The sequence below is a fragment of the Lithobates pipiens genome, unplaced genomic scaffold (genome assembly GCF_037356315.1).
Source record: "Lithobates pipiens isolate NorthernLeopardFrog02 unplaced genomic scaffold, aLitPip1_a1.2 Scaffold_30, whole genome shotgun sequence".
NCBI lineage: Eukaryota > Metazoa > Chordata > Amphibia > Anura > Ranidae > Lithobates > Lithobates pipiens.
In genome coordinates this window covers 39,665,605-39,683,130 of record NW_027507791.1, presented here as the reverse complement: position 1 = coordinate 39,683,130, position 17,526 = coordinate 39,665,605, and the positions used below count along the sequence as shown (strand labels likewise).

The 17,526-nt window shown below is 44.2% G+C and overlaps 1 protein-coding gene across 1 annotated transcript in view; it reads right to left on the bottom strand.

The window, feature by feature from the left end:
• The window catches only part of LOC143942183 (high affinity immunoglobulin gamma Fc receptor I-like), a 70,826-nt gene extending 53,919 nt beyond the window's left edge, over window positions 1-16,907 (bottom strand). Inside the window, exon 1 of the mRNA XM_077463439.1 lies at window positions 16,831-16,907. Within this exon, the coding sequence (XP_077319565.1) occupies window positions 16,831-16,861 (31 nt within the window). The 5' untranslated portion in view covers window positions 16,862-16,907. The remainder of the gene's footprint in view (window positions 1-16,830) is intronic.
• Window positions 16,908-17,526: the final 619 nt, after the last annotated feature.

Here is a 17,526-nt window from a genome sequence, read left to right as displayed (position 1 = left end):
CCCCTCTCTGCCAATCCCTTCACTGACTTCCCCTCCTCCACCGTATAAAATTCAAAATGCTAACCATAACATACAAGGCCATCCACAACATCGCCCTCATCTACATCACCAACCTCATCTGCAGATATCGCCCAAATCATCCTCCTCCGCTCCTCCGACGACCTCCTGCTTTCTAGCTCCCTTGTTACCTCCTCTCATGCTCGCCTTCAAGACTTCTCCAGAGCCTCTCCCATCCTCTGGAACTCCCTGCCCCAGTCTGTCCGCTCAGCCCCTACCCTGTCCACCTTTAAGAGTTCCCTGAAAACTCATTTATTCAGGGAAGCCTATCCCACAACCACCTAACTGTCCCCTGAGCCACCCCCCATCAAATCATTCTCTGCAGCTATTACCTTTTGTACCACCACCCCCTCCCTTTAGAATGTAAGCTCTATGAGCCGGGCCCACCTGTACCTTTTGTATTGTACTGTAATTGTGTTGTCCCCCCCTATACATTGTAAAGCACTGCGTAAACTGTTGGCGCTATATAAATCGTTAATAATAATAATAAAAAATTAAAAGTGTATATAAGGATAATATATGATTGGACAATAGGCATTCATTTAGGGTTACATCCTCACCATATATCTGTATATAGAACCCATCGCTCAACTTCCTCACAGTCTTAGATGCCGTCCTCACTCTACAGGTATATTTCCCAGAATCCTCCAGCTGAGATGACGGCACTCTGTATGTATCAGATACATTGTATCCCCGCACAGTCCGTCCATCTCTGTAGAAGGCAAAGTGCAGCTCTGTGCCGCCTCTGAGCGGATCCAGTCTGGTGTCACATCTCACCGTCATCTCATCTCCTTCTATTACCCTGGACGGGGGCACTTTTATTTCTGGAGCGGAGAAGAGCTCTGGAAGAGGAGAGTGTTAGAAATAGCAGATGATGGGAATACATTAATTATTCTCTAAATCTTAACAATGACACAATTCTTTGCAGGAGACACAAAAACGTTTTCCACCCGTGCTTGGCTAAGTGGACCGGTTGTATCCACTACAGTAATACACAATAATAGGGAACCCGATATGGTCAGCTTTGTCACAAGTCATTTATTCTGCCTCAATATTTGGACTGTGAGTGGTAAACTGAGACACTGGAGGAAGTCAATATAAGTATCCAAACATCAAGCAGGCAATGTCTTGAGTGATAACTGGGCTCAGAGCCCCCCGGTGCTGCAAGGGAAGGCTGGTAACATGGCCACTTGATGGAGCTTTAGGGCTTAGCAGTCCATAATCAATTTAACCAGTCAGTCACGTTCTCATATATTCCAGTTATATTTTCTGTTTCTTGGCTTTAAAGTGATATTACACCCGACATTTTGCATGAATGAATGAAATACTTGTATAGCGCACAAGGCGAACTGAATCGCCTCTAGGCGCTTTGTAACACTTTTAGCAGCGGATTTTATCTCTTACTAGGTATACAGCTTCTTCATCATTTAATCCTTGCCTATGCTCCAGTTTTAGTTGATGCCATGACCGTTGCCGAAGGATTTCTGTTTAAGGGTGGTTTCCTTTCTCCTGCAGCAACCTATGGAGTCACCCTTGCATTCAGGGACTAGAGTTGTGTCTCCCTACGCGGTGTCAATCAATAGAAACACAGCCCCTTAGCCTAGGATGGAAAGGAAATCCTCTGCCCCTCCATCCTACTCCTCCCCCCACCCTATTCTCTCTCCTTCACCTCCTCCCCACACCTTCTTCCAGCAAACAGACTGGCTGGAAAATGTGCTGCTCACTGTTAATTCTTTCCTGTGAAGACCAGAAATTTAGTGAAGCAGTACTGAGATAGCAGGAGCCAGCTACATTGAAAATTGTAAACTGCAATGCTGGGATAAGAATTTTACAAAATAGCTTAATGGGGATTTTTTTTGGTGTATACACGACCGGACTTTCCAGCAAACTAGGTCCGACAGTTTTTCCGACGGGCTTTCGATGGAGTTCCGGCGGACTTTCCGAACGAACGGACTTGGACACATATAAACGGACTAAGTCAGGTCGAAAGTCCGTTCATTCAAATGGGGTGACGTAAGCAGGACAGAAAAAATAGCCAGTAGCCAATAGCTGCCCTTGCGTCGTATTTGGTCCCTCAGACCAGCATACAGACGAAAGTTTTTTACGATTCGAGTCAGTCGGAATTGAGTCCGTCGGATAGATTTGAAACATGTTCTATTTCTAGGTCCGGATTAGCCCACACACGATCGGATTGTCCTACGGACTAATCCCGTTGGACCTAGTTTACCGGAAAGTCCGGTTGTATGTACACAGCATGAGGGTTTAATTTTACTTTAAGAAGAAAATAATCAGTATTTTTAGTGTTAGTACAGCTGTGCACACATCCGACCATCTCATCCGGTACTGGAGGAGTCCTCATCCTAACTGCTGGAGGGGGTTCTGGTTCCGGGATAGAAGTGCCTCTATGAGAGGCTGTACAGGTCTACTCTGCCCTGGAACTAGAACCACATCCAATATTCACACAATGGCCGCCTCCAGAGATAAATGGTAGTCTTGGCACACGTATACAACACACATCACATCACAAGATATGGTGATCGCTTCCTCTAAGGAATTTTTAAAATTCATATGAATTTATCAAGTTTTGGCCAAAAATAAATATTAGTCAGGTCCATCACAGCTGTACATGGACGTTTAGGAATTTTGGGCTCATTTAGATGAGTGCTGAGTCCCGTCCTCCATGCTGAGCCTCTGTTTGCTGTGTCTGCATCTGCCTCAGAGCTGCATGCTTTTTATTTGATATATACATATATATATATATATATATATATATATATATATATATATATATATATATATATATATATATATATATATATATATATATATATATATATATATATATCTATATATATATATAAGAGGGCCAGTATGGTGGCCCGTAATTATGGGAGGAGCCCGGAGGGCATATAATCAGACCACCCACAACGGTCTGTGTCGGTTCCAGTGCAAGGTACTGCACATCAAGGGGCCGACTCTTCTCAGCTCCCTCACGGTCGTCTATCTGTGTGTCCAATCGTAGGTGCACTTCGGCTTCTTCATTCGTGGTCTTCGTCGGCGGTTCCCGCTCATGGTCGCAGATAAGTAGTATCCGAATCTTTTCATATCATGTGCAAACTTGCGGCTTATCATGCTTACTATCCTGCACCCCTTTCGCAAAACCTACCTCTGAGTTGTTGACACTCATGTCCCGACATCGTTCAGCACAGGCATAGTACATTCGTAAATTCTTTCTACCAAACATATGATTCATTCATAGATCCAAGCCTCCGAGTCGCTGTCGGTTGTTCTCCAATATCATTCGCCATAGGCTTCACTGGTTATAAAATTCACTGTTCTCATCCTTTTTTGAGATAAACAGGTATTGTTTGTATGGGTTTCTGTGGCTGATTGAGGTGTAATTAAACCCACCTGATGTCTTTCCTGCACTTGACTAGCCTGGGGGGATGGGTGGTTGATAGGTGTTTGGTTTCACAGTAAGGAATGGCATACACTCTACAACCAATTCGTATCAGATACTCCTTACTGCCAATTTATATCAGATTCATCTCATACATTTTTGAGCTGATTCATGTCAAATGTATTGCAGAGGCTGACTCTGCCAACTCACTGCATGTCCACGTAGTTGTACCTTCGAGATCGGTCGTATATCTTCATCGATTTTCCCACGCTCGGACCGCTACACACTCGCTGTCGCAGGTAGGACTTTGTTGTTACCGCTCTTCTAAACTCCAATAGTTACCTTATCATGTTCGTTTATCATGTTCGTTTTGCAAAGTCGCACTTACGCCACCGTAAGTCTATGTCATCTTTCATGTATTTCATCCTTTCTACCCAACGCGGGTTTACTCGAGCCGATCACTTCACGGTCGATGCGGTCAAATTCGACATTCAAGCCCCTTGCTCACCTCGCATCTACGGCCGATTCGAAATCTAGTCGCAACTTCGCTTCTATTTTTCGGATCCTCGGCAATCACAAGCCCCTTCAACCGTCATCACCATTTAGTTGATTCGAACCCAGCCATATCATTGGCAATACGGTCAGATCTGTCATACGAGCCCCGTAGTCACCTCATATCTATGGCCGATTCGAAATCTAGTCGCAACTTCGCTTCTATGTTTCGGATCCTCGGCAGTCACAAGCCCCTTCAACCGCCATCACCATTTAGTCGATTCAAACCCAGCCATATCATCTGCAACACGGGCAGATCTGTCATACGAGCCCTGTAGTCACCTCGCATCTACGGTCGTTTCGAATCTAGTCGCAACTTCGCTTCTATGTTTCGGATCATTGACAATCACCAGCCCCTTCAACCACCATCACAATTCAATCAATCCGAACCCAGCCATATCCTCAGCGATACGGTCGGATCCCATATACGAGCCTCTCAGTCGCATCTACGGAGGATTCGAGTCTAGTCGCAACGTCGGCGCAACGATTCCAGTCCTTGCCAAACGCAACTCTAACAACCAAGCCGAATCCTGTTGCATCACCGACTCAAATGGGTCAAATCGTTCGCAGACTATTCCATAGCTATAGCCCAGTTCAAACTAGTCACATCGACTGTACGAATTCAGCAGTACTTACGTTTGACTTTCTCAGTCTATCCATACATGATCATACACTATTTTCTCCACCAATTTGCTCAGTATTGCGCAGGTCATTCCTACATAATCCCATCTCCTCTATAACCTTTCTTTCGCCTTTCAACAAAGCTGCGTTCTTGCAATCGCTGCAAGTCTTTCTGCATTTGGCTCAAAACTGCCAATCGTCTCCAGTAGCAACACTGCTGTTCACCTCATACCTACACACTTATAAATCCGCAAAACATTGCTTTCACCTTTCAAATAAAGCTGCTTCCTTGCAATCGCTGCGAGCATCGATGCAATGGCTCAATACGGCCACTCATCTCTAGTAGCAAAACGGTTGCTCTCCTCATTCCTACACACTTATAATTAAATTTATAGATTCAGATAAAGCTGCTTTCTTGCAATTGCTGCAAGCATCTCTGCAATGGCTTAATACGACCACTCATCGTCTCCAGTAGCAACACAGCTGTTCACCTCATTCATTCATTCATTCTCACCTCATAATTCAATTTATAATTCAAATAAGGCCGCTTCCTTGCAATCGCTGCAAGCATTTCAGCAAATGGCTCAAACTGCCACTCATCGTCTCCAGTAGCAACACGGCTGCTCATCGTTTTCTCTGTCGCTTTCCCCTTTTAGGCCAGTTAGAACACCAGTTAGTCCACCCTGCACCAGGTTTGGACAGTATCTCCCAAAAAAAAAAAAAAAAAAACATTGTCGAGGGCTTGCATCTTCACCAGGGGGCCAGCTTTGCCCCAAACAGCTCTTTGCAATCCCCATTGTCAAAACGAAATTCTCATGTCACCTTACTACAGGCTCCCAGTCAACTCAGTTCTCGACCACCAACCAGTCGACTTCACAACTAGGGCATAAAGTCAGGTGTTTAGTTCAAAGGGATTCCCCCGTTCTCTTAAACACTCTTTCACTACATATTTTTACTTCACATACAGAATTTGACCTGCTCCTGAGGCGTTAGCAACTGTCACATACTTCTGTGCACTTCACTCTGTTTTCGAAGCACAAGCCTTCAATACGCAGACAAGGTCGCCTAATCTCCATACTTGCTGGCAGTGCAAGCATTAGTAGACCGAACCCACGTCAATTAACTACAGATCGCAACATTCCTACTTAGTATACCAGACTTCAGCTACCCACCCCAGTCCGCCCTGGGGTGCTCTGGTTCATTAGTCTGTGCCGAGCACAAACTGACACCCGAGCTATCGGTTACCTAGCCAGTCACCTCCTGGCTCACCTCGGTTGTTACGCATTCTTTTGAGTTTTCTAAAGTCACACTCAACAGCGCTCGAGCGCAAACCAACTGTCACTATGGCTGTCGTTCCTTGTCCTATTCTTGTTTCCTTCCGCCTTTCATCTTATCTACCCAACGCAACTATCCCCTCCTACCTTTGCAACTTACCTCAAACATACGCACCCCCCCTTGCTTTTAGTTGACGCCATGTCGCAGGCAGACAGTGAGGACCTTGCCTCAGCCCTGCCATCACCCTTTACAGGCTCAGCAAGAGGCGGTTTACAGTCTCACAAGAGCTTGGACCAATAAAAAAAAAAATAAATAAAAAAAATAAAAAAAAATAAACTCATAGCAGAACGGTGTCGCAGGAGTAAATCCTACCCTGCGGCAGCCAGGAAACCAAGCCTTTAGGCTACCGTTTCCACCGCCAGTGGCACCCCTTCCAGGCACCACTTCAGTCTATCTTCTTTGCGACTACTCAGCTGCACTCCTGGATAACCACACTGTCAGCAGCAGTCGCCGAAGACCAAGCAGAGTGACAGCCCTGGAAGTACGCCCAGCTGTGCCCCTACCAGCTCCAGTCACCACCGTCATTCCTGTACCTTCACTTACAGATACACCCAACTTCTGCACCATCGTCTTCCCTGCACACCTTGTCCTAGCAGGGCATCTAGGAGGACATCTTGGATGACAACGACGTTAACTTAGCATCCCTCCTCATAGCAGTACACAACTTGGCCTAGAACAAATCATATTCGCGGGGAGATGTCTCCGTCATCCTGAAGGCCAGAGACCATTTACTTAACCACAAGCTCACTGTCACAGAGTTTGTGCGGGCCTTGGGGACAGTCAGAGACATGCTAGGCAGAGCAACCCCAACAGGAGGGTAGAATTGGACCCGTATCTGCACGCAGCAGGTCACAAGTACGCAGGGTGCCCATCCTTTGACTATCACTGCTCATTTTCAGCCAAGGCAGCAGCCAGACTCAAGGGGATCTTTTACCTCCCATCTTTTTGTGTTTCTCTTCCAGGCAAAGACCCTGACTAAATCCTTAAATTAAGATGTGCCAGCTATAGCAGATCTGCCCATGAGAGTCGAATTTCTCACAAATTGGAATGGCATGCCAATGTGTATTCCCTCAGCATCTCTCTCTTCATCTCAGGTAGTCATGGTCACCGCAGCCTCCACAGGTCCTCGCCTCAATTTTGGCCAAATTGGGTTTATAGGACCATGGCCGTCAGAAATCCTCTTGATTCCTGGGTTCAGTTAGTCCTCCTCTTTGTTCGACCTCTACCCCATTGTCGCAGCAGCTCAAGTCTGGTGCAACAACTGGGCAGGACAAGCGGTGACGTTCACCACAGACAACCAAGCTACAGCCAGTATTATAAATAAAGGAGGTCCTAGTACCTGGCCATCGTGGCCTTCCTGTGCAGGCTGGTGCCACTATCCCCACAGCACCAATCTAACGTCCTATGCATCCACATCCCAGACCAACGCAATAATCTGGCCGACGCACTACCCGTTAACTTTGCTTCGTTATTTTTTGCAGGAACCTGGAACCGACCCGACCATGTCTCTTATCCCACACTGGTCGTAGCTAACCTCGGATTCAAACAACACTTTAACGACGCTACCTTCCTTATTAATCTTTCACTATCTCACAACTCCCTGAAGGCCTACCGGGCAGCCTAGAGGTTCTATGTCAGGGTACTAGCCTCAAACCCCAGCGCAATACCAAGAGTTCTCCATCACATCCTGGTCTTCATATTATGCCACCGCACACAGTTGGCATTGTCGCACAATACCTTAGACCCCACTCAGCTGTCCAGTATTTCATCCCCTTATGAGATCCTAACAAACCGTCTTGTTCGCCGCCCATACGGTCAAGACTATGTTGTGTGGTATTCACAGGCAATGACCCCAAATCAGTATCAAACGGCTACCCGTCACCAGCGCCATATTCCGAGACATGTCTTTCATCCTGTCACATTCCCCTTTTGGCTAAATTCAGCCTGGTCCTTCAAGCAGCCATCTACCTGGCTTTCTACAGCTTCTTACGCCCCAGTGAATACTGTCACCATCCCAGTTGTAAAGTGTTACGTAGACGCCACCTCACACGCCATCAGACTTCATCTTGCTCCTCAGCGTGTCCAAAACACAATAGTCCGGTACAGGGGTTGACATAAAACCTTTCCAAACTCTTAAAGCCTGGTGCCCCGTGTCCATCCTAGATCAATTTTTGGCCCATATGTTTGATCCCTCGCAGAACAGCCCATTACTACCGTTCTCGATTAGTACCCCAGGCAGCAACCAGTTCATTAGTCACGTCAGGTTCCTTTTGAGCAAATTAGGCCAGGGCCTTGGTCATTTTCTTGGACATTCTTTCGCATTGGAGCAGCATCAGCAGCCTCACGAAACGGGGTCCCAGTCCACGCGATCAAAGATGGGCAGGCGGGAATCCACCTGCTTTTCTCGATACATCTCCAATCCACAAGTGGAAATGTCCTGAGCCTTCAGAAACTTTGCCCCGTAGTGTCTTGTTGTACATAAATTAATAATTACCTCCCTACACCAAATCTTTTGCGGCCTTCTCTTGGCATATCGCCCAGCAGAGCAGGGCTCACCGCCCAGCTCACCAGGGCTTACCTTACAGCAGACCAAGGGCACAATTCAGGTCTATTTTATGTTGTTAGTCTTGTGACGTGTTTATGTGTTCTTTCATATCTCTTAGAGCGGAGGGCTCCAACCATAAATAAGAGGGCCAGTATGGTGGCCCGTAATTATGGGAGGAGCCCGGAGGGTATATAATCAGACCACCCACAACGGTCTGTGTCGGTTCCAGTGCAAGGTACCCACCCACCCATTTCCCTTCTCAGAGTACTTCACTTAAAACACGTTTCTCTACAGAAACATTCATTTACTTTCTTAAGGTATGCGGCCTTCTCTTGGCATATCGCCCAGCAGAGCAGGGCTCACCGCCCAGCTCACCAGGGCTTACCTTACAGCAGACCAAGGGCACAATTCAGGTCTATTTTATGTTGTTAGTCTTGTGACGTGTTTATGTGTTCTTTCATATCTCTTAGAGCGGAGGGCTCCAACCATAAATATATATATACACTACCGTTCAAAAGTTTGGGGTCACATTGAAATGTCCTTATTTTTGAAGGAAAAGCACTGTACTTTTCAATGAAGCTAACTTTAAACTAGTCCTAACTTTAAACAAATATACTCTATACATTGCTAATGTGGTAAATTACTATTCTAACTGCAAATGTCTAGTTTTTGGTGCAATATCTACATAGGTGTATAGAGGCCCATTTCCAGCAACTATCACTCCAGTGTTCTAATGGTACAATGTGTTTGCTCATTGGCTCAGAAGGCTAATTGATGATTAGCAAACCCTTGTGCAATCATGTTCACACATCTAAAAACAGTCTAGCTCCTTCCAGAAGCTACAAAACTGACCTTCCTGTGAGCAGATTGAGTTTCTGGAGCATCACATTTGTGGGGTCAATTAAACGCTCAAAATGGCCAGAAAAAGAGAACTTTCATCTGAAACTTGACAGTCTATTCTTGTTCTTAGAAATGAAGGCTATTCCATGCGAGAAATTGCAAAGAAATTGAAGCTTTCCTACAACGGGGTGTACTACTCCCTTCAGAGGACAGCACAAACAGGCTCTAACCAGAGTAGAAAAAGAAGTGGGAGGCCGCGTTGCACAACTAAGCAAGAAGATAAGCACATTAGAGTCTCTAGTTTGAGAAACAGACGCCTCACAGGTCCCCAACTGGCATCTTCATTAAATAGTACCCGCAAAACACCAGTGTCAACATCTACAGTGAAGAGGCGGCTGCGGGATTTTGGGCTTCAGGGCAGAGTGGCAAAGAAAAAGCCATATCTGAGACTGGCCAATAAGGACAATGACCCTAAACACACCTCCAAATTGTGCAAGAACTATTTACAGCAGAAGCAGGCAGCTGGTATTCTATCGGTAATGGAGTGGCCAGCACAGTCACCAGATCTGAACCCCATTGAGCTGTTGTGGGAGCAGCTTGACCGTATGGTACGCCAGAAGTGCCCATCCAACCAATCCAACTTGTGGGAGCTGCTTCTAGAAGCGTGGGGTGCAATTTCTCCAGCTTACCTCAATAAATTAACAGCTAGAATGCCAAAGGTGTGCAATGCTGTAATTGCTGCAAAAGGAGGATTCTTTGACGAAAGCAAAGTTTGATGTAAAAACAATGTTATTTCAAATACAAATCATTATTTCTAACCTTGTCAATGTCTTGACTCTATTTTCTATTCATTTCACAACGTATGGTGGTGAATAAGTGTGACTTTTCATGGAAAACACAAAATTGTTTGGGTGACCCCAAACTTTTGAACGGTAGTGTATATACACACAATATATATATATATATATATATATATATATATATATATATATATATATATATATATATATATGTCCTTTCTAGGTGCTTTTTGAGTGTATGTATACAGAAGAACAGTGACATCTGTCAGTGATATGGCTTTTCTGATAAATAAAGACATATCATCCCCCAGTCATTGCTGACAGAATAATGTTTTTGAAAAAAACATCCCCCCCCAAAAAAAATATATCACTTTAGCAGTCTGCATAGTAAAATTTAAAGTCAATTCCAACAACAAAGTCACTTTAAAGAGCACTTTTGTGGGAGTTCACCTTCCTCTGGATCAACCTAAGGATACAGTTTTAAATAGAATTTTAATTTACCTTTCACAGTGATAAAGGATTCATCTGAGTCCTCTATCACATCTGTACGATCATTGCGGTGTATTCGTTTAGTACATTTGTACCGTCCAGACTGACTCCTCGTTATATTAGGAATATGGAATGTGGAGTCGGATTCTGATGGTTTTATCTCCTGATCATCCTTGTAAAATTTTGTGTTTATTGCATTAAAATCTTTGACATGATGACATCTCAGAGTCAGGGGGTCTCCTTCATAGATGGCAGATGGAGGTCTCTGCAGGAGGACATAACCTGAAATGTAATAAAATGATACTTTAGGTTGTTCTATTCACACCCAACAATCTGTAATGATGGAGATGAGATGGATGACTCACTTCTGGTAACATCTAGGAAGACGGGATCACTGATATCACCACCGATGGTCTGGCACTGGTAATCTCCTCTGTCCCGCTCTACTGAAGATCTAATGATATGAAGGTTCTGTTGATCTCCAGGTATTGGTCTCTTATCTTTGTACCAGTGATAGGTCCGGGGCTCCTCTGGTACAGTAGACGGCACATCACATGTTAGAGTCACATTATCATAGTATAATATATTCCCCCAGTTGGGTGTGAAGGTCACCACAGGTTTGATGGCCCCTCCTATAGAAGAAAAGAGATCACACAGAACACATAGAGAGCACAGTGTGCAGCAAAACACAGAGAGGTGAACACATCTTGTATGAGAAAAATACATTCTCTATAGAAATGGGAATGTTTGGAGTCCCGGGCACAGAGATTTTCCCACATGTTGGTAAATCTGTTTGCAACAATGAAAACTACTTCCCACACTCCTTTTGCTGACAGAACCATTTTTTGCGCTTAAAAAAACATTTTAAACCAGAAGATTACTTAAAATCCCCAAAACATGAAGTATTTTATGAAAGCTGATTCCCTTAAAGTGACACTACAGGTAAATAAAAATAAAAATAACAAACGTGTCATACTTACCTCCACTGTGCAGCTCATTTTGCACACAGTGGCCCCGAACCTTGTATTCTGCGGTCCCTTGGAGGCTGTCGGATCCTCCCCACAACAGATAACCCCCTGGGAGAAGCGCTCTCCCGGGGGTTATCTTGCGTGCATGCTCCCAAGTCCAGCATACGGTATCCATAGATGCCAAATGCAGGACTTGACCCCGCCCCCTGGTGGCGGTGTCATTGGATTTGATTGACAGCAGCAAAATACACAGTGGCGGCCAGTAATGCAGGTGCAGAGGCACCACTCCCTTAATCCATGCATCCAGCCCCCTAATCTATATGCAGGGCGCTGGACACATGGATTCCAATGGGGTTTTTTTAAGCATGTGATTAGAGCCAGAGGCTCTAATTGCCTTAAAAAAAGGGTGGGCTCGGGGGCGCAGAGCACTGTGCCCCGAGCACACACACTTGTGTGACAATAGCGAATGAATATTCCCTATTATCTGATTATTCCCCCGTCCAATCAGGAAGCAGTCCTGAGACTCGTCACCCAATTGCCCGAAAAGAGAGGTGATCCAATTGGCCACCTAGGAGGCAGAGGGAGGAGACACACAGCAGAAGCTGCCTTAATGCTGAGGTGGAGGAGATGCAGGTCAAGCCACCGCCTGCCGCTCGGAGGCGCACTGCTCGCAACATAGATGGGGTAAGTACGGAATTGGCGACCAACCAACCAGGGGGGGAAATGGGGTCTACGGGTGACCTGACCAACCGAGGGTAGCTATGGGTGCATTGTTTGTCTCTCCCCCCAAAAAATATACCACCAGTTGCCACTGAAAATACAGTATGGTTGCGCAGTGTAAAAAGATGCCCAACATGTCAAGACTTAAAATTGCTGGTGTCCATGAAATGGCAACAAATTTTGGTGACAATTTAAAAACCCATACAGGTCATCAGTCTAGAGTTAAATGTGTTTAATAACTCTAGAATTATTGCTCTCACTCCAGTGTGCATGGCGATATGTAAAGTGTGTAGTGCAATTTTCCTGTGTAGGCACACCCAAAGGGTATGTTTACAGTTGCATGGCTTTGCATGAGATTTCTTTTTACTTCCTGTTATGTCTACAAGACAGGAAGAGAAATCTCTCCAAAGGGACACAGATGGCAACCAAGAAATTAACTTTAACTTTCCCTACTGTATCCAAATCAAAAATCATCGTTTTCTTTATTTTGCTGTTCCGCTTATAAAATTCTACATGACAAGCTAGAAGTTTCATTCTAAAAACTGGATGCTCACACATTTTTAAAATATGACAAATCTTTCTCTTAAAGCAGAATTAAATTGTTTTATACACAAATTTCTAGCAGGAAGGTTTTCATAGTAGACTCTGCATGGGGGATTTACTAAACCGGAGAGTACAAAATCTGGTGCAGCTGTGTACGGTAGCCAATCAGCTTCCAGGTTGGTTAGTCAAAACTTAATTGAACAAGCTGAAGTTAGAATGCAGAGCTGCGCCAAATTTTGCACTCTTCAGTTTTAGTAAACTGACCCCACTGAGGCCTTTTCTTCCATATAAGATTCTGTTAGCAATTTTCTTCTGATTGCAAGATGAGTCGCACTTGCTCAGCTCAGTGTACTTTCTCGGCAGGTCTTAATGCCAGGATGTATTACCTCCTGTGCATATGAGTGGGAGTTAAGTCTTCCCAGGTTAGTTTACCAAGATGTTTGAACCTGGAAGATAACCAGGTGAACATGTTGAAGATGTCTGCTCTGGCAATGGAGAGACAATGGAGATTGTAGACATTGTATCCAGTGGTGGCTGGTGGGGTTTTTTTTGGGGGGGAGACACCTCCCCAACCCCCTCTGTGGCACTAACACACTCCCCCACCACCACCCACTGTCCTTACCTTGGATGCGGGTGGTGACAGCTTGGTAGGCTCGGGGAAACTGCTCCAGTGACCGGTGTCCTCTCCGGTTACCGGAGAGGACATTCCTGCCTGACTTTAAACTTTGGTAATTTCAGACGAATTTAAGGTATGACCTGAATTGAAATCTCAGCACAAAGGGCTCTTCCAAGAAGCATTTCTATGATACATTTAAATTAACATTACATTTCACTTGTGTGCAAATTGTGGCTAACCCACAATGTTCAGAATGGTCGTCAACCATTGCATTAAAGTGATGTTAAACCCAAAAATGTGATATAGCACCCTCCTATATAGGTGCTAGGATTAAATAGATAGATCTAGTGTTGGCTCACTGTGTTCAGTGGAGCTGGGTGTGTTTTGATAGGTAAATTTAGTTTGTCCCACTGTAACCCGTGTGGCTATCGATATTGTGTTAGGTAAATTTAGTTTTGCTGACTGTAACCAGTGCAGGTGATTAATTAGGTCCTTAGGTTCAGTGTTCTCAGCTGCTGCTAGTCTGTTTACTCCCTCTGCTTTCCAAGGAGCTGGAGATGTCTCTGGAACATAGGTGTGCAAGTATTCAAATTACAACATGAATATTTGTGCAGCCCTGGCCAATCCCAGGGTGCAGGGTCCTGAAGGCTGCTGGGAGGCTGTATATATTCAATGGTACACTGAGCTCTTGGTACTTCCCTACAAATGATCGGTCCAGCCCCAAGGGCTCCTTCAATCCAGGGCATGTTTATCCATGTGCTTGCTGCTTGTAGGCCTTAACTGGGCAACCTGAGGGCCTGGATGCGGAAATTAAGGAGAGCTCACTGAGGGGCTGTCTGCTGAAGATCTGGTATCACCAGAGGAAAGTGTTGCTTGGTAGTTGGAAGGAGGCAACCAACTGTCCCTGGACATTTTGTGAGTACAGACTGCTGAGAGATCTTAGAGATTTGTTGGGTGCTGCCACCCCCTCTTGTGCTAGAAAGTCAGCTGTGTGTTTGTACAAAGGGAACATTGGCTCCTGAAGATCTTAGTCTTATCTTCTGAGAAGGGACTCTGCTCTTGTTGCTCTAAAAGTAAGAAGCTTGTGTGCTTTTAACTGCTTCTATTACAAAGCCAAATCCACAGTTTGCTATATGCAAGAACTTCTGCTTCAGCTTTACATAAAGGAGTTCACTGTCCTCAACTTGTACATCGTTTCTGTTTTTGGAGTATCGCACTCAATTCCCTCAACCCTATCCCAGTTCTCCAAATTAAAAAAAACAACAAAAACAACACCCCTAGACTGGTTATTGAGGAAAAGTGTGGCTGAGATCATGTGTGTCTGGCTGTGGGGCAATCCACCAGAAACAAGAGGTCCACACTACTCATAGGTGATCCAGCTCCAACACCATGATCTCCTCACTGCGGGGTGCTCGCCCGGTCACAGCTCAAGCAATAATGAAAGGAAATTCTGGATGACTGCACACCAAACTGAGATCCATGATATGAAGAACATGAGGAGCACTACATGTACAACCAGGGGTAGTACAGCTTACATGTTTCACACACAAATTGTGCTTTATCAAAGCCCACCGGTGAAGAACCTGGGCAAAATTCCAGCGACTCCTACGGGAGTAAGCGGGCTACATTCGTTTTCTTTTTAGGCTTTATTTCCTCTTTTTTCTCCAGGTTATCTGGTCAGTAATTTGCCTCCTGTAATAGAGCGCCCCCCACTCTGTATGAATGAGAGCACAGGGGGCAGATTTGGACAACAGTCTTGTCAGTCTGGGGGGAGGGGGGGTTGTAGAAGTACTAGATTAGTACGGATTACTGGATGAAAATAGCTTAAAAAAGCCTAAACTAATACAACCATTGCATGTAATTAATAAGCTGCAATATAATAAATGTTTCCTTTGGGGTATAAATACGGCTTTATTGAAAAGTTATTAACAAGATTGTAATCAATGATCTAAACCTGTTCACTATTTTTCATTAGTATTATTGTATTTATGACACATTGTCCAGTATCAGATTTGTACTCACCAGATCTTCCCGCGTTCAAAGCTGAAAAGCCAAAATGCACTTCTTAGAAAATATTTTGTACAGTACATGTCATTAAAACATATCTAATGCATTTCAATCATTTATCTTTCTTTCATTTTCAGTTAGAAATTATAAAACTTTTTTATAACAAAGATGTTTGGATCCCAATTTTCTCAGGTCACCAGAAGAAGATCAGAACTTCCACTCTCTCTTAGATGACAAGCTATGGTTTGAAGAGGTCGTGTTAAGCAACCAGACATTGTGTTGCCATTCCACCATTGAGTAGACATCAGCTGCCCTTTTATTCACCCCATAAGCCCTCTTACACAGTGGACATGTTTATTTACCTATCAGAACATTCTATGAATCCATCATAACCCCCCCTTACCAAGACACTTCTATTGCACCTTACGTAGCCACCAGCGAACCCACCACCTCCTTTATGAAGCTTATTTCAACCAGCACCTTTCCCTTCACCCTTATACAGTTCCAGTGACATAACTACTAGAACCGAACTATGAAACCACCAGATCCCCCTTACTAACCAAGCAACCAGTCCGCCCAACCCTTTACACACTCTAAAAGTTCAGGAGTGGAGATACTGGCATTCTGAGATGTACTGTGGACGCGAAAATAACGTAAAACAATATTTCAATGACATGAGGCAAGGAACACTCAGCAGTAGACTGAGGACACATACCCTGGTATCATGCCCTAGCATTGCCCCCACCTTACTACAGTTTTCTCCTTAGAGCTGACAGTCATCTTATGTCTTCATTTACTTTGGCAATTAAAACAAAGCTCTTCTGAAAATCACATTTGTGGGTCTGACTTATCTAGATAAATGGGAAACTTGCAGCCTGTGCGACAACAAGACCACAAACACAGCTTACAAGAAATACTTATAAAGTAGCATGAGTCACAAATATGCTCTGCCCAGACGCCAAGAGCTCATTTCTACAATATGCAATCCACCATCACTGAGAGTGGATTATACTAAACAATTGTAACATATTGTATTTCTCATGGAACAAGATAGATCATACATTTCCCTATAGATGGTGAACACAAAGTAAGAAGAAGAAGAAGAAGAAGAAGAAGAAGAAGAAGAAGAAGAAGAAGAAGGGTCTTCATACTTTGCCCACAACAGATGCAAATATAATGCTTGTGTTTAAAGGTAAAGCATCCAACAGGCTCATAGTAATGAGTTGTTCTTTTATGTTTCACATACCGTAATCTCAAAGGAAAGACACTCAGCTGACACTCAGAATATAATAATAAAATACTCAGAATGAAAAAAAAAAAAAGATCTTTCTACTTACAAAGGAGCACGATGGCGAGAAAGACAGACATTGTAGACGGGACCTTGAAGTTGTGACTGTCCTTCTGAGAAGCAGAAGTTTTATCCGTCTTCGCACTTCCTGAACTTTATTTAAAGACATTTCACAAGAGCTAAAACCAATGTCGTGAGAAGCTAGAAAGAGCAATAATCTTTTATGGCCAATCAGAACTCAGGTCTGCCTTATCTGATATGAGACATGCTAGACAAAACTCATATTACATTTTAGAGTGAACACTGCTGACTTTTTACCCAGGATTGCTGGTCTAGCTAGTTCATACGATAGTAAAGACCTTGTTTGGAGTCCATTGTTGCCACTTTGGCAAGGTTTGGCTTCCATTGCTATCTTACTGAATAGTACACTTGGGTGACACCATACAGACAATCCTTTTTGTAGATGAATTGTAAACACAGGCTGGAGCCTACAGGCAATCCTTTGGGGCAGATGTACAAATAAAAATACAAACAGGTGCTCTTTTTGGTTGGGTGTACCAATATGAATTGTAAACTCGTTTACAACCTACAGGAAATCCTATGATGTAGGTGTACCAATAAAAATTATAAATTCATGTTACAACCTACACGCAATCTTTTGGACGTACTGATAGGAATAGGGGGAAATATGCCAATAAGACTAGTAAAGACTATAGCAGGCACATGCTATTAGCGGACCTCCAGC